Source organism: Myxine glutinosa, chromosome 7 (assembly GCF_964187855.1).
Source record: "Myxine glutinosa chromosome 7, kmMyxGlut1.1, whole genome shotgun sequence".
Lineage (NCBI taxonomy): Eukaryota > Metazoa > Chordata > Myxini > Myxiniformes > Myxinidae > Myxine > Myxine glutinosa.
In genome coordinates, this window is record NC_136267.1 from 153,147,439 (window position 1) to 153,173,531 (window position 26,093).

Genomic DNA, 26,093 nt, shown 5'->3' on the forward strand with positions numbered 1-26,093 from the left:
CAATGGCGTTTAATGTCTTGCCGAATTCGGTTTTGTACGCCTTCAACCTCAATTACCCATGTTAATGCCAGGGCTGAGCATTTCGATGCCGAGACAGGCATGATTAAGTGTACTTTCTGATGCTTCTCCTTTGTTTCTGTCACCCTCGTCCACCCATCGTCTTCAGCCTCATTCTACGGCATGTCTGTATGTCCCTTCTTGTGTTCCTGGTTCCATCAGGCATTTACACAAAAATATAAGTGGAGTATCTATTACTACGAATAGCCTGGTGTTGGCTTAGCGGTTAGGGTGCCGGCTTGGGATCCTAGGATCCTGGGTTCGAATCCCGGTCGATCGTTGAATTAACGCCAGGGGGGTTGACTCAGCCTGTCATCCTTCCGAGGTCGGCAAAATGAGTACCAGCTTGCTGGGATGAATGATCCCGGTGTGTACCCCGGTTTAGAATAGGTACACCGTATCCCTGCGCATCGTAAGAGGCGACCAAGGGTTGGCGTCAGGAAGGGCATCCGGCCATAAAAACATTGCCTCAAAACAGGGAACCATGATTGTCATGGGGCCCGCAAGGCTAACCCCTGCTCTAGCGGGGAAAAGGGCCTTAAAACGATCATTCATTTTTTTCATTTTATATTATCTATTACTACGAACACCTATTTAATGGTCTAAATTATTAGTACTCCCACATTCTTATGTGCTTGGTCAGGAAAAGTATTTGGCTCAAATCATTCATGAACCAGATGGCAAGACCTAACATTCATGAAGATTATTTAAGCAGGAACTTGTAATTTATACAAGGTGCAAAATACACTAAGGTAGAAGGTAGACCTAACAGGTCATCCATCCTTATATCATCCGAGGGATGGTGCATTTTGTGATGAAACTTCCTGCTTTTGAAGCACTGACCGTTAATATTTGGGTCGTGAATCAAAACCAGACTAGACAACTTAAAAAGCAGCTCTGCTACATTTGTACCATCCCGTCAGACTATCAGTGGAGTATATGGTAAAAAATGATGACTTATGGAAATTGGAAATGGCACATTTGCACCATTAATAAATTATATTACCAGAATATTAAATAAATAAATAAATGATAAGGCCATGCTTGTATGTATGGAAATTTTTTGTCTATTCCTTCATTATCACCTATGACATCACTTATAATAATAATAATAATAATAATAATTCATTTATTTTGTATAGCGCTTTTCCAGAAGCCCAAAGGCGCTTTGACAGAGTGGAAAACATAATGCATAACAATACATGAAAACAACAATTGCAAAAAGACAAGAATCAATAGGGAAATATTTAAAGCAAAAGGAGGGAGAAGGAGAAGGGATAGTCAGGGGTTAAATGCTGTGGGTTGAATGTTGAATGCAGTGTTGAACAGGTGGGTCTTTAGTGATGTTTTGAATGTGGTGAGTGAGGAGGAGTCTCTGATGGTGTGAGGTAGTGAGTTCCAGAGGGTGGGAGCAGCGATGGAGAAGGCCCTGTCCCCCCAGGATCTGAATTTGGTCCGGATGGAGGGGGTCAGGAGGTTGGTACCAGCAGAGCGGAGGTTGCGGGTGGGAGTGTGTCTGGAGAGGAGGTCAGCCAGGTAGGATGGGGCCAGGTTATGGAGGGTTTGTATGTCAAGAGGAGGAATTTGTACTGGATTCTCTGGGGGATGGGGAGCCAGTGAAGCTTATAAAGGACGGGGGTGATGTGGTCACGGGTCTGGGAATGGGTGAGTAGACGGGCAGCGGAGTTCTGAATGTATTGGAATTTATTGGTGATTTTTGAGGGTGAACCATAGAGGAGGCTATTGCAGTAGTCCAGACGGGAGGTGATGAAGGCGTGGATGAGGGTTTCTGCAGCCGTGGAGGAGAGGGATGAGCGGAGACGGGCAATGTTTTTCAGGTGAAAGAAGGCTGACTTTGTGATCTGTTTAGTGTATTTGTCGAAAGAAAGTGTTTGGTCAAAGATGACGCCAAGATTCAGGATGTGAGGGGAGGTGGATACTGGGATACCGTCGATGTTGAGGGCAAAGTTATGGGTTGATTTTGTGAGCGTTTTTGGGCCAATGATGATTATTTCAGATTTATCACAGTTAAGCTTGAGGAAGTTGATTTGAAGCCAGGATTTTATTTCAGTGATGCAGTTTGTCAGGATAGAGTGGGTGTCGGTGGAGACGGACTTGGTGGAGATGAAAAGCTGGATGTCATCGGCGAAGCAGTGGAATTGGAGACCATGACGGCGGATTAAGTGACCGAGGGGGGACAGGTAAAGGATGAAGAGGAGGGGGCCAAGAACTGAACCTTGGGGGACACCTTGGGGGAGGGGAGCAGTGGGGGATTTGCAGTTATTGATGGAGATGAACTGGCGTCTGTCAGAGAGGTATGATTTAATCCAAGAGAGGGCAGTGCCGGTAACGTTAAAGGTGGATTCAAGTCGGGTGAGGAGGATGGTGTGATCGATGGTGTCAAAGGCAGCGCTGAGGTCGAGGAGGACGAGAATGTTGAGGTTGCCAGCGTCAGAGGAGAGGAGAAGGTCGTTGGTGATTTTGAGGAGAGCAGTTTCAGTACTGTGGTTGGAGCGGAATCTGGATTGGAATGTTTCATACAGGTTATTGGCAGAGAGGTGATGTTTGAGTTGAGTGGCTACAGCGCGTTCCAAAACTTTTGACAGAAAGGGTAGGTTGGAGATGGGTCTGAAGTTGTTTAGGGTGTCAGGGTTTAGACCAGGTTTTTTTAGAATGGGGGTAACAGCAGCAATTTTGAGGGAAGGTGGGACGATGCCTGTAGACAGGGAGGAGTTTATTGTTGCAATGATAAGTGGAGAGAGAGCAGGGAGGGAGGCCTTGACAAAGCTGGAGGGGATGGGGTCAAGAGTGCAGGTGGCAGTTTTCATTCCTATGAGGAGTTCAGAGAGGTCAGTAGGGGAGATTGGGGAGAACCGAGACAGGGGATGGAAGGACAAGGGGGAGCAGGTGGTTGGAGGGGGAGCGGGTGCGGCGGTGGTCAAGCTGTTGTCGATGTTGTCTTATAACTTATAATTAATGTTGTATTGCACTTATAACTTATAATTAATGTACGCATGTACATAAATAAGATGTGGATTTTGAGAGTCAAGAATGTGCATAAATTTGTTTCTCGAATTGTACGGCGTAAGAACTCCGTATGTTAAGGTCTGACAGAAGCTTCCTGATCAATATATGTCCGATGTCAATGCACATACATGGTGGTGCTGTTATTAAATTATAAAGGATGAAACGCAGCATTAACTGCTCCACATGTGAGTAATGGTTGTTGGCGTAACATCAACTCATAGGGCAGCTGCATAAAACCTTTCACTCTAATGCTAATGTAATAACATTGCTAATGCTGGTTGCACAAAAACCAGACTTTGAATCGCTCATTAATATGAATTTAAAAAAAAAACAAATTAGCACATTTTTATTAAATATTCTGCACTCAAGAAGCAAAATGGATCAGCCTTAGATACTATTCTGTAGAAGCATGGAACGTACCATATGCGTGTATTCCAGAAATTCCAGAAACCATTATTGAATTGGGTAAAATTAAATAGCATATAATACTGTAAAGCATGTTTTAAAACAATACAATAACATCCAAAATCTCTTTGCAATGCTAACCATAACTACTTCACTCTGTCTACCCAGCCTGGCTGAATGATACAAAGCCCATTGATAAGCAAGACAAAGCCAAGAACCTAACTATGGCGGATGTTATCATCTTCGTGAATATTAATTGAGTACCATTGGAACTTTTTTTCCCCCCCAGGAACACTTACATATCCGTCCAATCAATCATCGGACCGTCTATCCACTGCCGTCTCCTTGGCTAAAAAATGGACATCAACATTTATTTGGCATATCTCTAAAAAATACTTCTCTAGCATTTCCAATAATGAAAAAATTCTTTCAAAGCTGTGCACTGAAGTTTTCACAAATTTTACGCAGTCAAATATGTTACTTAGTAGCATGATAATACTAGTCCTAATGTATCAAAAATAAAATAAGAAGATGTCATGCAGAGCACGATACAGTACATGCAAAATCCATCCCTCCCCAAAATAAAAAGTTGCCATGGATACATCAAATTGTCCATTTCATTAAGATTAACATTGACGACCTTAATCAAATATCGGGTCAATCAGATTAAAATTGATAATTTTTCAGACGAAAATTGATGATATTAGAAGTTTGACCTAGAGTTGACATTTGACCTTTTGACCCCAAAATAGTTGGTTTTCCAATTCCATGATGTGCAATGCAATTTCTCTTTAATTTTCAGGTTAATCAGATGAAAATTGACAATCGTTCAGGATGAAAAGTTATTTATTCTGTTCTGTTCTGTTATTCTGTTCTGTTCTGTTATTCTGTTATTTTAGAAGTTTGACCTTGAGTTGACCTTTGACCTTTGACCTTAAAATAATTGGTTTCCCAATTCAATGAGGTACTATGAAATTGCTGTTTAGTTTTCAAGTTAATCGGATGAAAAGTGACGATTTTTCAGGTGAAAAATGATTATTTTGGAAGTTTGACCTTGAGTTGACCTTTTACCGTTTGACCTCAAACATAGTTGGTTTCCCAATTTAGTGGCTCAATATACAAATGCTGTTCAATTTTCAAGTCATTCCGATGAAAAATGACAATTTCAAAAATTTGACCTCAAGATGACCTTTGACCTCAAAATCAATAGGCTTCTTCCTTATGTCTAACTCTACCATCTGGTGAAGTTTGGTGAAGATCAGTTTAAAATTGTGACCTGTAGGCGATTGACAGACAGACAGACAGAATAATGCACAAGACCAACAAATATACGTGAAAAATCTTCGATTTTTGTAAGTAATAATAAATAAATAAAAATCCCTCAGGACCTGACCGACACTTTTATGTCATCAATGTCACATCAGTACGTTGAGACTTTAAGGCACGAAGCAATGAATAACCACTATGGAGTACACAGCAGATAAGCCATGTATGAAATAAATCTTTCAAATACGTTACGATAAAAAATTTGACTTAGCGAGCATACTTGTGAGCGAATCTTGTGAGCGAGCATACAAGTGCTGTATACATATGATTGGATGGACTGTGCTTCCCGCTGACGGATGTCTGGTAGCTTGTGCCTGTTCCTGTGTTTGAGTCTGGGGAGTAACTGCTGAAATCTATCTGTCCTGGATCTTCTCGACATCTTTTCCTCTGCGACTGGTCTGGTGGATGGAGGTTATGTTTTCACCTCTGTCTGTTTGATTGTCTGTTTGATTGTCTGTCTGTCTGGTTGTTTGTTTGCCCGATTATGATGAAATTTAGTGGAGAGGTTGGCCTCCTCATACTTCCCTTTCTTGTAACTCTTCTGTAATCTCTGACACACTATCAACTGCTCTTCCTACATCCCCCTCTCATCCTTCATCTGACCCTACCCCTCCCCTCCCCTGTCCTGCACCCGATGCTCCCCCTCTCTCCTCACTAACGGTATGGACCTCAAACATCCGAGGCCTTCGCTCAAACCTGATTGATCTCTCCATTCAGGTTGCTTCTGAAAATCCAGACTTGATCTGCTTAACAGAAACTTTCCTCCTTCAAGATGTCTCTGATTCCTTAATATCTCTTCCTGGTTACTCCCTCCTCCGGTACGATAGACCTGATCCTCGTCCTGGTGGTGGGGTGGCTATCTTTATCAAAAACTCTCTTCCTCACTCTCCCTGCACTGCCCTCTCTCCACCCCACCCACAGGAGTACCTCTGGCTACGGCTTCCTCTCTGCTCCCACCTTTTGTTCATATGTGTTCTGTACCGTCCTCCAAACAGTGATGACTCCATTTACATTTCTCTGTTGGACAACATGGACCAACTTCTATCAACTCATCCAAACTCTCTCTTCCTCATATGTGGCGACTTCAACTGTCATCATGCCAGCTGGCTGGGTGTGGGTTCATCTCTCACCAGCCATGGCACCTCAGCAAAGGACTTCTGCGACTCATTGGGACTGACACAATCTGTCAATTTCCCGACCCGGATCTCAGTCAATGGAGTATCTTCTCTTCTGGACTTGGTTATGACTAACTTCCCTGCAAATGTCTGCTGCTCTTCTTCTGCTCCAATCGGTTCTTCTGATCATGTGCTTGTTAAAGTGGACATCTCACTGGCCATTCTCAGAGAGCCTCCTCAGCGCCGACGAGTCTGGCATTTCACTCAGGCCGACTGGCACGGTCTGCAAGCAGCCATCAATCAACTGGACTGGTCTCCCATCTCTAATGCCTCTGACATCAATTCTTCCTGGGAATTCTTCCAAAGCAAACTGCTCTCTCTCATGCACAGATTTATCCCATCTCGTCTTCAGTAGTCTTACCCTTCCTCCCGTCCATGGTACACTGAATCTTGTGGTGGGGCAGTTGCCCTGAAACAACTTGCCTTTGCGTCTTGGAAGGCAAATCCAACTGAAGGCAATCTCAGTTCCTTCCACCGAGCTCGAAACAAGTGTGTTTCTACCCTCAGGAGTGCCAGGAAGCACTATCTCTCCACACTCAAGATTGAACTCTCAAACCTGTCTCCTTCCTCCAAATCCTGGTGGCGTCTGGTCAAATCCGTTTCTGGTGTTTGTTCCCCCTCCATCCCCTCCCTTACCTCAAATGGCTACACAGTTGACACCGCACGTGACAAAGCCGAATGCCTCAACTTTGTGTTTGCCTCAAAATCTTGTGTCCCAAACCCATCTCTCTCTGTTCCCACCTTTCCCAGTCGAACCCAACTGCTCCTGGACTCTGTGTCCTTCTCTCCTGACAAGGTGGAGAAGTTTTTATCAAACCTCGACTCTGATTCTGCAACTGGACCAGATGGCATCAGCCCTTGGGTCCTAAAATCCTGCTCTGGTGCTCTATCTCACCCTCTCTCTGTTCTTTTCACCCTCTCTTTTGCTCAAGGTCATCTCCCAGCATCTTGGAAATCAGCAAACATTACCGCTTTACACAAAAAAGGTGCAAAAACAGATCCTTGCAACTACAGACCAATCAGCCTGCTCCCAATTATCAGCAAAGTCATGGAATCCATCATTGCTTCAGATATCAAATCCCTCCTCTTCTCCAATGGCTTGATCTCTGATCATCAATTTGGATTCAGACCAGGTCATTCTACTCTGGACATGTTGCTTCTGCTGTCTCAACAATGGATGGAGGTCCTCAATGCCAAACAGGAAATCAGAGCTGTCTCACTTGACATATCACGTGCCTTCGATACGGTCTGGCACCCAGCTCTGCTCACCAAACTCACCTCCTATGGTAGTCAGGGAAATCTCCACTCATGGCTTGCGGATTTCCTCTCTGGTCGTAGGCAACGTGTGGCCCTGAATGGATTTCTCTCATCTTCCCTTCCTGTTCTGGCTGGAGTTCCCCAAGGTAGTGTTCTGGGCCCTGTGCTATTTCTGGTCTTCATCAATGACCTCTCCGACTCTCTGGAAAATCCTCTCTATCTCTTTGCTGATGACTCCACTATCTGCCGCTCCATTCCTCATCCCTCAGATCGGCAGTCTGCAGCCTCCTCACTCTCTGCAGACCTGGACAAAATCACAGACTGGTCAAACAAGTGGAACATGTCTTTCAATCCTGACAAATCTCACACTCTTACAATGTCTCTCCGAAAGGACCGACTGGACAACCCTGCCATCTGCTTTCTCAACAATCCTCTCCAAGAAGTTCTGTCGCTCAAGCTTTTGGGTCTCACTATCTGCCATGATCTTTCTTGGGAAAACCACATTTCCAAGCTGGCTTCCAAAGCCAGTCGCCGACTGGGCATCCTCTGTCGTGCGAAGTCCTTCCTTGGCACACCTGAGCTCCTCACCACATACAAGGCTTTCATCCGCAGCTCAATGGAATACTGTTCCCCCCTCTGGGCTGCTGCTCCTGCCTCACACCTTGCTCGGCTTCACGCTGTTGAAACCAAAGCTTTCAGAATCATTGGAATCTCCCGCGATAAAGCTAACTCCGCAGACCTTTCACTCACTCACCGCAGGCAGCTTGGTGGTCTTTCTATCTTCTACCAACTCCTCTCCAGCCTAGCTCCCCCAGCTCTGTCTGTGCTCTGTCCCCCAAATATTCCTACAGGTCGCACAAGATCTGCCAGCAACCCTCTTATGGTGAAACTGCCAAAATGAAGACTGCTCACCATCACTCTTTTCTCTCACCTCTAGAACAAACTCCCTAACTCTCTTCAATCCCTCTCCTCCCTCCAGGTCTTTAAAACAGCTGTTCACCACCATCTCTTATCTTCCCCCCATCCAAAACCTTGATCTTTTCTACCCCCATTAATTTCACCCCAGATCCACTTTTTTGAAATACCAACTTCTCTCCTTGAAGTCCTAGCAGTGTCCATGTGTGTTATATCTCTCTCACTCCCCCCCCCCCCCCCCCCTCTTCCTATGCCTCCTCCCCCCAAGCCCTCTCCCTCCCACAGATCTCCCGATGTCCCTGTTCTCTACTGTTGAACTTGTGTGCTTCCCTCTGTCCCCATCTTGTCTCCTGCTCCCTTTATTATATGTTTTTTATGTGTCCGTTTGTTTGTTTTTGTGATTAATGTTAGCTCTTACACGAGCCTCGATCTTGTATACAAAAAAAAAAAAGGGTAGGAGTGACACCCAAGAAGAATGTTTTTGTGATAATTGTGGTCATATGTCACGTGGTATTTTTGGTTTATTGGTTTATTCATCTTGGAATAAACGCAAAAATATATATATATATTTTATGGAAGCTACTGAATGGAAAAATTGGAAACTTGGCACATTGTCACGTACCTCCAATAGGGAACAAAAGCATGATAATGATGCTTAGGTGAAGTGGTATACCAGCCAAAAATGTTTTAATCGAATTCCTAATCCTAAAAATCTGAAATTGCATACACATGATCTATGACCCATTTGTACTGAAATATTAAATTTATGACATAATATGTCACATGGTTTGGCAGCCATATTGGATTTAACCTAAAACCTCAAAAAGCAGCTTCTCCCAAACCACCAAATTGATTGACTCAAAACTTTATACACGTCATTGACTAGCCATGACGAGTAAAAGATCATCACGAAAACATAATTAGTCACATGGTGTGGCAGCCAAATCGGATTTAAGGAAAATATTAAATAATTATATCTCTGAAACCACCTACCCTATCGATCCGAAATTTTATAAATATCATCAAACACCATTGTTGCTTATAGTTTGAAAATGATGACATCGTAGGTTATGTGGTTTGGCAGCCATCGTGGATAGAAAAACGAACCTTATCCGATTAACACGAAACTTCACAAACGTGATCCACTACCCATACATATGCAGAGTGTACATTTTTTAAGGTCATATGTCATGACTCATGTGGTATGGCAGGCATATTAGCTTGAAAGCCGATATTTAAAAAAAATCCCTTCTCTGAAACCGCTTCACCGATTGATGTGAAACCTGTCATGGCTGTTGAAAATGTGATACTTGAAAACAGCTAAAGGGATTTAAATCAAACTTCTTTATTTTTACGACAGTGAACGATGGCATCTACCCGTTGTGGGACTATGCGGAGGCATATTGGCGACACAGTCCCATTGCTATAGTTTCTAATGGCATTCAAAAACGAATTTAATGAGAAAAAATTCATTAGAGAAGCTCAGGTTACTTATAGCCAATTGTTCCGAGGAGAATTGTGGGGGAGGCAGAGAGAGGGGCTGGGTGGAAAGTGGGGAGTAAATATTTGAATATTTGCAAACTTTGAAACACCATCAGCCTTAAAGGAAAATATTTACATTTCAAATTTAAATGCCAGATATATTGACTCCATGCAGCTGCAGTCGACAACTAGAATGCACTCAATGGACGTGCTGACTCGCACCATTGTTTCCGCTCCATGCAATACCGCCCCAGAAGGCGCTAACCTACAATGTCTGCATGGTCGCAGTGCGAGTACATATTGTCCTGTGTTAATTTTTCATTTTATAATTTTCTTTCTTAGCTCAAATTTTAACTTGTCTGAGACATTCACAATATGAAGCTGTGTGACAAATTTAGCCATTATAGCTGCCATTGTTGACCAGTTATTCTGCAGACAAACAGACAAACACACAGATGGGATGAACACAATACCCGTGCGCCAAACAGAGACTTAAATTACTGTGTGCTATGTATTACTTGATAGCACAAACTTGTAAATAAATAGATTAATAATTTTGTCCTAATTTAATTGACCTCTGGAGCATATCAATTTTAATTGATGAGAGTAGACCATAACCATTGAACCATGACAATTACAACTACATATGGGCAGGGTGCAGCCCGAAGTGGAGATCGGTTCCTGAGGTTTGGGACATGGAATGTAGGGACAATGACAGGGAGATCAGGAGAAGTGGTGGAAGTATTGGTCAGAAGAAGAGTGGACATATGTTGTGTGCAAGAGACGAGATGGAAGGGAAGTGGTGTGAGAATGGTGAAGGGTAGGCAGGGACAGAAATACAAGTTTGTGTGGCAAGGGTGCCCGGAGGGCATGAATGGTGTTGATGTCCTGTTTTCTGAGGAGTTTGTAGACAGTGTGGTGAGTGTGACTAGAGGGAGTGATAGGTTGATGATGGTGAAAATGATGATTGGAAAGCTTTTGGTGAACGTCATCTCGGGATATGCTCCACAGGTTGGTCGAAGCGATGAAGAGAAGGACAAGTTCTGGTGTGCGATAGAGAAGCTGATGGAAAACGTGAAAGATGAGGAAGTTGTTGTGGTGGGAGGAGACCTGAATGGACATGTGGGAAGGAGTATGGATGGTTTTCAGGGAGTTCATGGGGGTTACGGATATGGTGTGAGAAATGGAGAAGGTGAAAGGATTTTGGAGTTTGCTGATGGAGCTGATTTGTTGATTTGTAATACTCAGTTCCAGAAAGAGGATAATAAGCTTGTTACATACACGTCAGGTGGGTTGACGACAACCGTTGACTACCTGATGGTGCGTAGGCGAGATAGGGGGCACCTCCGGGACACAAAGGTGATCCCGGGGTAGAAGGCTGTTTCACAGCACCACTTGGTTGTCTGCGACATAAGGGTGAAAGGTGCGAGGAGAGCTCGGCGGGTGAAGTACCAACCGAGAATGAAGGTGTGGAGGTTGAAAGAGGTGACAGTAAGGGAGGCATTAAAAGAGAGGCTGAGTAGGGTAGAGGATGATGTGTTTGAGCTTGAAAGTGGTTGGATGTCAATGAATGCTAGTCTGTTGGGAGCCGTTGGTGAGGTATGTGAATGGACAAAAGGCCCAACGAGGCACTCGGAAACATGGTGGTGGGATGATGAAGTTGGAAAGAGGATTGACGAGAAGAGGAAGAAGTTCAAGGAGTGGCAGAAGGCGAAGGGTACGGGAGCAGAAACAGCAGAGCATGAAAATTATAAGGCAGCCAGGAAGGCTGCAAAGAAAGAGGTAGCAAAGGAGCAGGAGGCATGTAGGAAAATGTTCGGAGAACGCTTGGATTCGGAAGAGGGTCAGAGAGCGGTATTCAGGATTGCAAAGCACATAGCGAAAGAGAGGTGTGATGTGATGGGGGTGAATTGCTTGAAGGATGAAGTGGGACAAATCGTTGTCGACCCAGATGGAATTAAAGGAAGATGGAAAAGATATATGGAAATGCTGTTGAATACAGAGAATGAATGGGATGGCAACATTGAGAGTAACCTAGTTTTAGTACCGGCAGAGAAGATAACTGAGAAGGAAGTTGAGGAAGCGATAAAAGCAATGAAGAGTAGAAAAGCGGGAGGGCCGACGGGAGTTGTGGGAGATATGTTGAAGGCAGCAGGAAGTTGGGGTGTGAAGAGAATGACAGAGATCTGTAATCTGGTGGTGAAAGAAGGCCGCATTCCAGTGGATTGGGAACTGAGTACCCTCGTCCCTCTATACAAGGGGAAAGGTGACCCTCGAGTGTGGCTCGTACCGAGCGATAAAGTTATTGGAGCATGGAATGAAGGTATTGGAAAGGGTGTTGGAGAGGAGGATAAGGAAGAAAGTGAAGATCGACGAAATGCAGTTTGGATTTATGCCAGGAAGAGGAACAACAGACACGCTTTTCATTGTGAGGCAGTTGCAGGAGAAGTACATGGAGAAGAGGAAGAAGTTGTTTTTTGGGTTTGTTGATCTGGAGAAAGCATTCGATAGGGTTCCACGCAAAGTATTGACATGGGCATTGAGGAAGTTAGGATGGAGGAATGGTTGATCAGAGTAGTGATGGCAATGTACAAAAGAGCGCGCACAGCTGTAAGGACGAAGGACGGGAACAGTGGTGAGTTTGAGGTGCAGGTGGGAGTGCATCAGGGGTCGGTACTAAGTCCACTACTATTTGTAGCTGTGATGGAGGTGCTGGCTCAGAACGTAAAGGAGGGTTTACCGTGGGAGTTGTTGTATGCAGATGATCTGGTGTTGACTGTGGAAAGTATGGATGGACTGAAGGAAAAGATGAACAAGTGGAAGGAATGTATGGAGACAAAAGGTCTGAAGGTGAATATCGGAAAGACGAAGGTGATGGCAAGTGGTAAAGCATGTGGTGAGGTGGAAAAAACTGGGAAGTGGCCGTGTGCTGTGTGCAGGAAGGGTGTCGGAATGAACTCCATTCAATGTACAATGTGCGCTGAGTGGGTTCATCAAAAATGTAGTGGTCTGAGAGGGTCATTTACCAGTGTGGCAGCTACATTCAAATGTAAGGTGTGCACAGAGGGAGATGCATATGGAGGAAATGTTGAGTTGGATCTTGGAGACAGCGTGAAGCTGGAAGGTGTGAAAACATTTTGCTACCTCGGAGACATGCTGAATGGAGAAGGTGGATCAGACTTGGCAACGGTTGCTCGAGTGAGATGTGCATGGAAGAAGTTTCGGGAACTGAGTGGCGTGCTGATGAGGAGGAGAGTGTCGCTGAAGCTGAAGGGAAAGGTGTATGCTGCATGCGTGAGAAGTGTTATGATTTATGGGAGCGAGACATGGGTAATGAACGTAGAGCAGCAACGAAGGCTGGAAAGGGTGGAAATGCGAATGGTTCGATGGATGTGCGGAGTATCGTTGAGAGAGAGGAAGACAAATGATGAATTGCGAAAGATGATGGGAATATTGCCTGTGATTGATGCTGTGAAGAGGAACAGGTTGAGATGGTTTGGTCATGTGTTGAGGAAGGATGAAAGTGACTGGTTGAGAAGAGTGATGGAAATTAATGTAGAAGGAAGCAGAGGACGGGGAAGACCGAGAAAGACTTGGCTAAAGATGGTGGAAGAAGAAATGTGGGCAAGGGGGTTAACAAGGAGAGATGCAGAAAATAGGGCAAAATGGAGAAGATTGTCATGGGGACCGCAAGGCTAACCCCCGCTCTAGCAGGGAAAATGGCCTTAAAATGCATGTTGTTGTTGTTGTTGTTGTTGTTGTTGTTGTAGAGTAGACCATAAATAGTACAATCTCAGAGGAAAAGATGGAGGTAGGGTAACCATTTTCTGTCATTATATATATTTTAAAGCATCGGCCTCCCTTTCATTGGCCTCCCAAGCATCAGCCTTATACTTGCTTTGAGAAATCTATTTTTATCATCCTTTCAGACCCTGGTTCTAATCCATTAAATGAAACCCCATGTGCACAATAATACATTGCATGGAAAAGGGGAATTATACATTGAGAAGGAAAGGAGAAAAAGAGCATCACACCTCGCGGATTTCACGGATTTTGGAGCCACCCTTTCCAATGAGCGAGCCACACTGGCTGGCAGGAACAACAAGGCGCAGTGTGACTGGAGGCTTGCTTGGTGCTGAGCTCTTGCTCATCGACATGTTGATGTCCTGCCATGCATCACACATTGTTTGTTTGACATCTTTCCAAGACTATATGCATTAACCCCACATGGTATGAAATAGCCATATTAGAAATGGGAAAAACAAACTCAAGGTGTATCTTGCCACCTAAACTTCCTTAATTGATAAACTGTATATTCACTTCATGCAAGCTGGTGGTAAATTATCATCACTCAGATATTATTATATGGAATTATGTACCGTACTTGAGGAACAGGAAAAATAAGTCAAGACGCGGTTGCCGGGAATTAAATAAAATATAATTGAGGGAGGGAAGAGAATGGGAAAGGAGAGACAAGAAGATGGGTAGTTAGGGAGGAAAGGGAGCGGAGGAAATAGCAAGATGTCCTGAGGTAAAGCTGTGCAAGAAATAGATATAGGGGATCAAAAAGACACCAGACTTAGTGGAATAATGTTTAGAGCATCTGCTCTGAGTCAGAGGTCAACGGTTTGATTCTGAGCCTCGCCGATCATACAAAAGACTTTAAAATGGTACCTTCAGCATTTGAATGATAAGACGTAAGATACAGAGAACCTGTTGGGAGATTGACCTACAATTGACCTGCAGACCTGCAATTCATGAAGATTTCTTTATTTTCGAGCCATGGTAGATCGGTCTGTGGACTTCTCCTGTGACATTGATGGAGTCTGCCATTCTCGCCTATCAACTCCACATCTCAGTTAATCTTCTACAGATGGTTGTCCATTTCTCGTGAAACTAATATTTTTCAGTACATGCCGGAACAGCTTCGGTCATAATGGCATCAATTCCTTTAAGAGTTATTGTGTGTCATCTTGATCTGTATCAAGAAATAGGCATGCCACCAAATCCATACATTCTGTTACTTTGACATTAGACAAAGAATATTAAGCTTCAATCTATGTCATTCATCACTTCTATAAATCTCAAAAGCTGTGTTAAGAAATAAGATGTTAATCAGCAGAGGCCAGAATTACATGATGTTAAGTGATAGCTGCATGCATGCAGAGACGTCTGGCATCTGGTCAAATCTGTTTCTGGTGTTTGTTCCCCCTCCATCCCCTCCCTCAGCTCAAACGGCTACACGGCTACACGGCTGCCTCCGCACGTGAAAAAGCTGAATGCCTCAACTCTGTGTTTGCCTCTAAATCTTGTGCGCCACACCCATCCCTCTCTGTACCCAGTCGTACCCAGGTGCTCCGTGTCCTTTCCGCCCGACGAGGTGGAAAAGTTTCTGTCAACCCTCGACTCCGATTCTGCAACTGGACCTGACGGCATGATAGCTGCAACATCTTATTTCTTAACACAGCTTTTGAGATTTATAGAAGTGATGAATGACATAGATTGAAGCTTAATATTCTGATGATAATTCGTGATAGAATATAATAACGAATGGGTGAATCAGTGGTGGTCTCATAATAATCATACCCACCTAGTGTATCTCACTATAATTCACCAAATGTCCATTTGTCTGTTGTTCGAAGGTACCGCAAAAACGGCTGAACAGATGGCAACGATACTTTGGGTGGCTAATCCTAGGACCCCCTGGAGTAAAATAGGCTATTGTAGCGGCTACCGCTGGGTTTTCACAATCGCCTTGCACCTATCAAGGACGCGGAGCGATCACCATGCCGGGCTCGTCCAGGACGCCCGGGCAGGCCCGCGCTCAACTTGCCAGGCCTCGGTCGGGACGCCCGGGCATGCCCGGGCAGGCTCGCCCTCAACTTGCCAGGCCGCAGCCAGGACGCTGGGCCACGCCCCCTCTCGCCTTTCCTGGGCAAACGCTCCGGGATAATATGTATATATATTGCTGCCCGATAAAGGGGCTTTTCAGAGTGCCTGAGTGTTTGGTTTGATTAAAGCAACTCGGATGAATTCCAGCTTTTTGTTGCGTCCATTCTTCCGATCGACGTGGGAGCCCCAGCTCCTTCATTGGTGACCTACCGACATGGACACGGCAGTCGCCCTTAAACTGCCTACCTTCTGGGAGGCTCACGCGGCGGTTTGGTTCGCACAGGCGGATTCCCCGTTCGCCCTGCGAGGCATCACGGCCGACGACACCCGCTTCCACCATGTGGTAGCAGCGCTCGGTTCGGCCACCGCGGGCCCGCGCCCTGAGCCTCCTCGAGAGCCCGCCAGCCGCTGACAAATACGGCGCGATTAAGAAGCTTCTCCTCGACGCTTTCGCCCTCCCATCGGCGGAACGTGCACGGCGCCTGCTCGACCTGCCCGAGCTCGGCGACATGCGCCCTTCCGAGCAAATGGACTACATGCTTTCACTGCTCGGCGAGCACTCTCCGGCATTCCTGTTCCGGGAGCTGTTCCTCCGTCAGCTGCCTAACCCGGTACGCCTCGCCCTGGCAAGCACGACGATCACAGATCCCCGGGCCCTTGCCAGAGAAGCCGACAAGATCTCCGCCGCAGGACAGCGCATCGCAGCGGCGACATGGGACCCACCGCCATCCGACGCAACACCCATGGCGCCCGAGCACCCGGCACGGTCGACGACCGAACTGCCGACGCAATTGGCGGCCACTACACCGAGCCGACCACCTCCAGCACGACGACCGGGGCCTCCACCTGACCAAGCGTGGTGTTACTATTATGCCAGGTTCGGACAGAAGGCCCGGACATGCCGACCCCCGTGCACCTTCGGCAGGCCGGGAAACGGTCGGGCCGGCGTTCATTACCAGCCATGAGTGCCGGCCACACGGGCAACTTACTGTTCATCATGGATAAAGCGTCCGGACGGCGCTTCCTGTGCGACACCGGCGCCCAACTGAGCGTCATACCCGCCTCTGACCAGGACAGGCAATCCGCGGTTTGCGGCCCCTCCTTGGTTGCGGCCAACGGATCGACCATCCGCACCTTCGGCCCGCGCAACGTCACCCTCTGCTTCGGCGGCCAACGCTTTGCTTGGACGTTTGTAACCGCAAACGTGCCCATGGCTCTGCTAGGCGCCGACTTCCTTTGCGCACACAGACTGCTGGTGGATGTCCAACGGCGTCGTTTAATCAATGCCGAAACCTTCAGCTCCCTGGTATGCACATTGAGCAGCTCCGCGCCGACCGAGCTGGCATGCGCCGTCCCGGCGGCGAACGAGTTTGCTCGCCTGCTCACGGAGTTCCCGGCCCTCACGCGGCCGACGTTTTCGGCCGTCGCAGTACGGCATGGGATCGAGCACCACATACCAACCACGGGCCCGCCGGTCTACGCCAGGGCCCGCCGCCTCGACCCAGCCAAGCTCGCCGTGGCGAAGGCCGAATTCGACGCGTTGGAGCACCTCGGCATCGTGCGGCGCTCCGATAGCGCGTGGGCCTCGCCACTGCACATCGTGCCAAAGCCGGGGGGTGGATGGCGCCCGTGTGGCGACTACCGCCGTCTCAATGATGCTACCACCCCCGACAGGTACCCGATCCCGCATATCCAAGACTTCTCCGCCCGTCTGGCGGGACGGGTCATTTTTTCGAAAATTGATCTCATACGGGGATATCACCAGGTACCTGTCAGGGCGGCCGACGTCCCTAAAACGGCAGTCATCACGCCGTTCGGCTTATTCGAATTCTTGCGGATGCCGTTTGGTCTCAAGAACACGGCTCAGGTGTTCCAGCGCTTGATGGACGGCGTGCTGCGTGACCTGCCGTTCCTTTTCGTTTACCTGGACGACATCCTCGTCGCCAGCACGTCCCGGGCCGAGCACCTCCTCCACCTCCGAACACTGTTCGGGCGCCTCAGCGAGCACGGCCTCATCGTCATCCCGGCCAAATGCCACTTCGGCACGACGGCCGTTGATTTTTTGGGCCACCACATCACCAAGAACGGGGCCGTGCCGCTGCCAACCAAGGTCGAGGCCATCACCACGTTCCCGCGTCCCCGCACCATAAAGGCCCTGCAGGAATTCCTGGGAATGGTGAATTTTTATCACCGCTTCGTGCCCCGCGCTGCTCAACTCATGCGGCCCCTCTACGAAGCCCTCCGGGGCAAGCCGGCCAAGCACGACATCGTCTGGTCCGCAGCAATGGATGCGGCCTTCCAAAGCTCAAAGCAGGCCCTCGCCGACGCAACACTGCTCGCTCACCCGGTGCTCAACGCTCCCATCGCCCTCACCACGGATGCCTCCGACTATGCGGTGGGCGCCGTACATGAGCAATGGGTGAACGGGGTTTGGCAGCCACTCGCTTTTTTCAGCCGGCAGCTCCGGCCGAACGAGCTCAAATACAGCACGTTTGACCGGGAGCTCCTCGGTCTACACCTGGCCGTCCGCTATTTCCGCCACCTCCTGGAGGGCCGACCTTTCACGGCGTTCGTCGACCACAAGCCGTTGGTTTACGCCATGGCCAAGGTCACGGAGCCGTGGTCGGCCCGCCAACAGCGCCACCTCTCCGCCGTGTCGGAGTTTACCACGGACATCCGGCACGTCGCCGGCAAAAACAACGCCGTGGCCAACTGTCTTTCCCGGGCCAGCGCGAACGCGGTCCACCTGGGCGTGGACTTTGCGCTTATGGCGGCGGACCAAACCACCGACACCACGGTGCAAGCCCTCCGGGCGGCGGACACGGGCCTCCGCCTGGCCGACATCCCCTTCGCGGACACTGTCCTGCTCTGCGACGTCTCCCAAGGCCAGCCTCGCCCCATCGTGCCCGTCACCTGGCAACGCCGCATCTTCGCCTCCCTCCACGGCCTTTCCCACCCGGGCCGGAAAGCTTCCCAGAAGCTGGTGTCGGCGCGATTCGTCTGGCACGGCCTTCGTCGGGACGTCCGCGATTGGACCAGCACCTGCACGGCCTGCCAACGGGCCAAGGTCCACCGACACACCCAGGCCCCGCTGGCACCTTTCACCGTGCCCGAACGACGTTTCGACCATGTCAACGTGGATCTGGTGGGCCCCCTCCCCCCGTCACGGGGGTTCACACACCTGCTCACCATGGTGGACAGGACCACCAGGTGGCCGGAGGCCGTTCCCCTCGTCTCCACCACCACCGCCGACGTGGCGCAGGCTTTCATCGCCACCTGGGTCACCCGCTTCGGCGCACCGGCGGACATCTCGTCAGACCGCGGACCACAGTTCACCTCCGAGCTGTGGGGCGCGGTCGCCCGCAACCTGGGGGTCAAGCTCCACCGTACTACGGCCTACCACCCCCAAGCAAACGCGTTGTGCGAGCGATTCCACCGCTCCATGAAGGCCGCGCTCATGGCCGGCCTTCAAGACGGCGGTTGGGCCGACCGGCTGCCGTGGGTCCTTTTGGGCCTCCGCACGGCCCCCAAGGAGGACCTCCAGGCATCCACCGCCGAGCTTGTCTATGGCCAGGCGCTACGCGTCCCGGGCGAATTCGTGCCCGACGCTACCAGTCCCTGGTCCGCAGCTCACCAGCGCTCGGATCTCCAGGAGGCCGCCCGACGGTTTGCCCCCGTGCCAACATCCCACCACGGTGACCCCCAGTCCTACGTCCCCCCAGCACTTCGCACAGCGGAGTATGTTTTTGTGCGTCACGATGCACATCGGGGGCCACTCCGGCCGCCGTACGACGGGCCCTTCCGGGTGCTGCGACGGGACGACAAGTCGTTCGTCATCGACATCGGCGGCAGGTCGGACCGGATTGCGGTGGACCGCCTCAAGCCGGCGCACGTGGACGTCGACCACCCACCACGGTTGGCCCTTCCGCCGCGGCGAGGCCGCCCCCCGTCCACGGTGCCCCCCACTCGACCGCCCACCACCACACCGGACCCCCTCCCACGACCCGCCAGGGGTCGCTTCGGCCGGGTCATCAGGACCCCCCTCAAATTGACCCTGCCGGTGCAAGTCGATTCTGGGGGGACGTGTGTAGCGGCTACCGCTGGGTTTTCACAATCGCCTTGCACCTATCAAGGACGCGGAGCGATCACCATGCCGGGCTCGTCCAGGACGCCTGGGCAGGCTCGCCCTCAACTTGCCAGGCCGCAGCCAGGACGCTGGGCCACGCCCCCTCTCGCCTTTCCTGGGCAAACGCTCCGGGATAATATGTATATATATTGCTGCCCGATAAAGGGGCTTTTCAGAGTGCCTGAGTGTTTGGTTTGATTAAAGCAACTCGGATGAATTCGAGCTTTTTGTCGCGTCCATTCTTCCGATCGAAGTGGGAGCCCCAGCTCCTTCACTATAATGTTTTTCTAATTTTTCAAAGTTTTCCCATTTTCCAATTTTTCCAAACACGATGGAATAATATTTACCGATATGAACAGTGATGTGGCTTTTATTGAAATTCTACAAATACTGTTTAGATTTTGATGAGAATTATGAACCTGCTGCGAATGCGTAAGTGGACAGATGATGGCAATGCGCGGGTTTGATAATATCCCATTATCCCAATACAACCGTCATTCAATCGTAATGTTTAATCGTTAAACGTTAATTGTGTTAATTGTTTTGTTAAAGTATCAATTGATGATTGGAATTGAGTGAATACAATTACGATTTTGAATTCGTATTTGTGTTCACCCAACCGGAACTTCACATCAGGATTTAAATATTTGTTTATGTCACGAATGTTGTTAAAAGTTATTTTTTATATTAATGTTATTACTCCCGCCAGGGAGCAATGCATTTGATCGTGTCCATCCGTGTGTGTGTGTGTGTGTGTGTGTGTGTGTTCGTATGTTCGTGTGTTTGTGAACAAGATATCTGGAAAAGTTCTGAACTGATTTGGATGAAAGTTGGTGGGATGATTGCCCTTGGGATAAGGAAGAATTGATTAGTTTTTGGTGAAGCTCAGGATATTATTCCGGATCCAGGAATTTTTTGAAGGATTTTTTACCATTGGAAGATAGGGCTCCAACTTGACCCACGGTGGGAGTATGCGCTCTACTGAGTGGCATTCTAGTTTAATTTGTGATTGGAGTTATGTTGTTTGGAATGAAAAAAGAGATATCGAGTTCAAGTGAATGACGGAATGCCGTGATGGTTTCTACTTTCTAAACGTGAAATTCGCGGATCGACATATGCAGATTCGCCATTGACTGGGTATGGAACACACGAACCCGTTTGTTTGCCAACGGGTACGTTTTTCGTGGAAGTCCTTCACGAACTTGCTGTCCATGTCTGACGTGCGACTGAACGTGCTACAGGAGGAATGTGGAATTTATTGGTTTCATGCTTTAGCATTTGCCGTCTCTGCATTGTCTGTTTGCTTCTGACCTCCCACCCATGCATAGCACGGGTACCTCACTAGTTGCCCTTAATCCTGCGTATACAAATTCACACATACAAATTCCTGCCCTTAGTCTTTCACAAACCCATACTCGGCATGTGATGACTATATGCCAAAAATGGAATTTTAACACGTGTTGAGGGAGGTTATCATCATTCACTGAACTGGAATAGGCTGGTTTGACAATGATGAGGTGGGCAGAGCCTCCCGAAATGTTCTCCTCTTCGAGTTAAGCATGACAAAATAATCAATAAATTAATTAATGCAGACATACCTACCAGCCTCCAAACCCAATTTGTAGCTTTCAGGCAAAACCCACGAAGAGAAGAGACAAAAATAAAGCTATTATTCCTATAACCTTGACTGTACATGGGGAAACAGGAGTCCCAGCACATAGAGGATAGCCACAATGCATTACAGTACATATGACCTGTACATTGTTGAAAGCTGCGAGATGAGACGATAATAAATATTTTGGCCTAATGGATTCTACATTGTCACTCTCTCTGCCCTAGGAGGCGGGCAGCTAGCAAATGTTGTCTACTTGTGTATCTTATGTTAAGTTCAAGGAAATGAAGGAACTTCCGTTTTTATAGATATAGTTACAAAATAAAATGGTAGTGTTTGACAGACAATATTTTGAGAATGACTGAATAAAGATGAATGACTTGTCTGGGGGTTATTGCGTACCATAATGAATACCAATTCAAATTTTGTATTATTAAATAATGAGGCAGTATAATGCTGATGCTGCCTGCCCGTTGATGACGTGATATACTGCAAAGCATGACACTAGAATCATTCGCAAGGCGATAGCGAGGGCAATCCATAGAGGCAGGATTCATATAAACAAACAAACTGATGCAGACAGCTTCCTTTCAGTAAGAACACCGGTAAAGAAGATAGCATCAAGGTCAGTTGCAGAGGAGGTGTTGTGTTTGGAAGAACAACTTTTATGGACAGGAAGCTGATACAGTAGTCACAAAGCATGGTGTGAGTGTTGAGAAAGTAATGTGATGGAGGAAAAGGGAGAAGCGGGGGGCTGAGAACATTTTAGTTGGTGGCCCAGTCCTAGAGAAATAACCCATATTTCTCTAGTTCGAGAAAGAAAAAAAAGAAAAAAGATGTAACTTTGTTATTTTGCTCTTTAATTAGTAGTGATGTATAAAAGTGATGATATCTAGAATAACTTCGACAACAATTTTATATTATAACTACAGTATTATCACAAAAACAAAAATTAATAGTAATACCTCTTCAAACTTTTCTGCAATCATTGCGAAAGCTTTAAAGATTGCTTCAGTTGGTCCTGTGATGGTGACGATGCGCTCAGGACAGGATCCTTCCGAGATCGTTATGCGGGCTCCGCTCTGTTGGCAGAATGACATTGTAGGCCATGCGCGGCCCTTGAATTGAACTCAGGGATGCAGAAACCAAAGATAATGTTATTTGACGTTAGCATCCAGTTTTACAGAGCGTTGTATCATAATCATGCAAAGGCATACAGACACCTCGATAACTATGGTCAAGATTTAACCCTTCGGCGAAGCGAAAGAGCTGCCATTGTTGTGCCTGTCCGCAGATGCCTTCATGATCAAGACTAGTTTTCTATTCCTTATTATGAATGTCAGCTGAGTGAACAAAATACCAAATAAACTTTCGGCACTTTACTCACATTGGATATCAAATTGATTGCAGAGGGGAAAGCCATGATAAGGAAGTATACCTACCGCTCTAACTTCTTCCCTCATCTTCTTCACCGTCTCACCTTTCTGCAAGTCATACAGATTTTATTGGAGCAGCGCCTGCAATATCCTACACTAATATATATATATATATATATATATATATATATACAGTATATATATATATATATATATATATATATATATATATATATATATATATATATATATATATATATATATATTTATAACCTTCGGAAGATGACAATCCATCTGCATGATGATGATTATAATTATAAAAATAATCCTCATAATCATAACAATATACATGACATAGATCATGGTAATTGGCATTTTCCAGAATAATCTTCATACACTGGAGAAGAGCAGCAACAAATATAATATAGAATGTATATTTTGTGTATTGTTTCCACCATTCAAGCTCAACAAACTCCTGAAATACTTGTACAGCAGGGCCAAAGGTGAACACTGTGACGTATTGGTTCGGATTGGCCTGATCCTATCAGATCTTAGAAGCTAAGCAGAGTTGAGACTGGTTAGTACTTGACCAACACACCTCCATGGAACGATAGGTGTTGTTGGTTGACGAATAGAAAATAAAAACATTTTAGTTGTTGGATGACTATCTTGGAGCATGGCATCCTTTGAATGAGGCCTATAGCTTGCTGTTCTGTTTGTATGTTCGTTCTCAATTTTAACGATACCTTGGTATCTCTCCAAAAGAGTAGGCCATTGTTTGTAGGCCAAGTAAGTTACATTAGGTTAATGGAAAGAATAAACTTGGCACCGGAACCCAGAATACAAGGAAAATGATAACTTAAGTTCATGGGTAAGGAAAAAAGCACCCCCGTGAGGGCCCAATTATTTTGCACCTATGTCCCACATATTTAATTGTAAAATGTTGATTTGAACTTGGGTAATGTGGTTCTCAGGCTACTACGTCAGCAATCATGCACCGAGTTGGTTGCACCATTTAGTAGGCCATACAGGATATCTAAGAAACACTCTTGGCCAGTCATTGCAATTTGACGGCAGCTATTTTAGGGCTGGAACAATACAAAAGCCTTTGCTTATAAATAAAAAAAATACAACTTACCTTTCCAATAATGCTTCCAACTTCCTGAAACAAGAAAAAAAACATGCCAGGTGTACTTAATTATTAGAATATAAATCATTAAAATGTATCTGAAAAGTTTCATGCTAGGCCGTATTATAAACATGCAAACATGACTAAGACGGCATTCAAGGTTCAAGATTAACCAGAAAGCTCGGCACCAGCTTCTATTACCTTGGTCATCCATTGGACAAGGTTGAGCCTCCTGAACTTCTAAGCCTCACCATCAATCATGACCTTTCCTGGACCGACCACATAAAGTTTGGCTTCCAAAACCAGCCACAGACCGGGTATTCCTCTGTCAATCCAAGTGTTTCCTTAGAAAATCAGAGCTATTTAAACTCGACAAGGCCTTTGTCCATAGCTCACTGGAGTATCCCTCTCCACTGTGGGCCGATGCACCAGCATCACAACTGTATCTCCTAGATTATGTGAAACCAAATGCTCTCAAAATCCTTGGAATCTCCCATTGGAATACCGACGAGGCTGAAGCAGTGTCTGTTTCTCTCACTCACCGTTTTATATCGTCTATTCTCCAACATGAATCCCTCTGATCTCTCATTCCTCCGACCCTCCCCAGCAACACCAGGACCCACGCATTCTCCCAGTACCCCTTTCTCGTTAAACCGCCAAAATACCAGACTACACCAAAGTGCATAGTCCAAAACAAGCAAACAATCTGGAAGTGGAAATGTTTTCATAATTTTTTTTTTTTTTTTTAACAATGGTTGGAGTTGGTTTGGGGATTCATTTAACTGTTTCAAAGTAACCTCCATACTTGCAGCAGCAGCAGTGAACATTGGTTTGTGTCCTGGAGTTGTTGATCTAAAATCATCTTCTTTGTTCTTTCAGTGAATCAGGTACTGGCCTCTGGTCCTCTGCAGACTTTTTTGGACTGCATCCTCGTCTGCGGCCCTTAAAGATTGATCCTTGGCACTGCGATTGCAATGTGGAGTCAGTGGTATATTGTTTGGGTGCTGATAAATCCCTATCATTGTTCTTTATCACGTGGTTAAATGAGGAGCTCGAATGGCTTATCAATCCTATATATAGTCAAGTTCACCATGTTAACAAATATAATTTCGTTCAAAATTTTGGGAGATGAGCAAACCTGTACATTTTTGGAATCATCAGAGCATGGAGAATCCGAAAATCAATGTTGCCATTTGCACAGACACCTACATGGCCGCCATTTTGGATTTTCAAAATGGCCACCATAAAATACATATTTTGCGCGATCTCGGCTTCTAGTCAACCTAGAAACTTAATTAAATATGCTAATCCTATGTTTTCTGGGTCAAGGAATCCAATAAAGGCCTCAAAATAGTGCTCAGGATTATAGAAAAGCAACAAACAAAGGTAATTGAAAACCATTGTCTTTATATTTGTGATATAACTATATTACATAATACATGATATTGCAAGTCCTTTGAAGTTATAGGTATGGGTTTATAAAGCAAGAAATCAGCCTTGTTAGTATCAGATTGAACTATAAGTCCTATACACAGGATCTACTAGGTCTATACCGTTCAGGAATATGCTTTTACAGATCTTCATCATTTTCCTGAGTGTCATTTTTGCAAAGGTGTCTACGCAAATGCCAACATTAATTTTTGGATTCATCATGCTCTGAATATTCCAAAAATGTAAAGTTTTGCTAATCTCCAAAAATTTTGAACGAAAAAACATAGTGAACCTGACTAATATTTTCCTGCAGCTTGCACTGAAAGGTGTTATCACAGCCACTTCTCGTAGTAGTAAGAAAATTGCAGCACCTGCAGATTAGTCTGTTCCTTCAGCTACGGGTGAAAATAACTCAATTTCTATCTGCCTAAAATTTCCCAGCACCACTCTTCACACTCATAATTAACCATACAGTAGGGGGTTTCAAGCATTTACAGATGAGGTCAGGTATGGGTGTTTTCAAACAGTCTAAAATATTTTTTCCGGCAAAGGGAAAATCCATCTGAATGGTTCTGGGAGCTTGATGATCCCTCAACCCCACAATGCCCCAAAAATCTGAAATACAACATAGCACTTCAAATAATAGCACCTGGTGCAATTGGAATGTCCAAATCACCTTTATACAATTGGCAAAAGTATTACATGAAGAACTAATAAAGTGAGACATTTTGTAATAACATGAGACACTCTCGGCATCGGTTTTCTCAGAAGGGCACAGAGGAACCTCATCACTCTTAAAACAAGTTGCACTGTGCACTACTAACTCCATGGACTTAAGGCACAAACATTTTTTTTACCAGAACAGACTCTTGAACTGACTCAT

General features: G+C 46.4%; 1 protein-coding gene across 6 annotated transcripts in view; it reads right to left on the reverse strand.

The window, feature by feature from the left end:
- The window catches only part of LOC137431750 (poly(rC)-binding protein 3), a 340,441-nt gene that overhangs the window by 164,758 nt on the left and 149,590 nt on the right, over positions 1–26,093 (reverse strand). For all 6 annotated transcript variants that reach the window (XM_078782431.1, XM_078782427.1, XM_078782428.1 and 3 more), the window contains exons 3-6: positions 23,789–23,812; positions 22,717–22,758; positions 22,240–22,356; positions 13,679–13,810 (exon numbers count right to left, since the gene is read on the reverse strand). In XM_078782431.1, the coding sequence (XP_078638557.1) occupies positions 13,679–13,810; positions 22,240–22,356; positions 22,717–22,758; positions 23,789–23,812 (315 nt within the window). The remainder of the gene's footprint in view (positions 1–13,678; positions 13,811–22,239; positions 22,357–22,716; positions 22,759–23,788; positions 23,813–26,093) is intronic.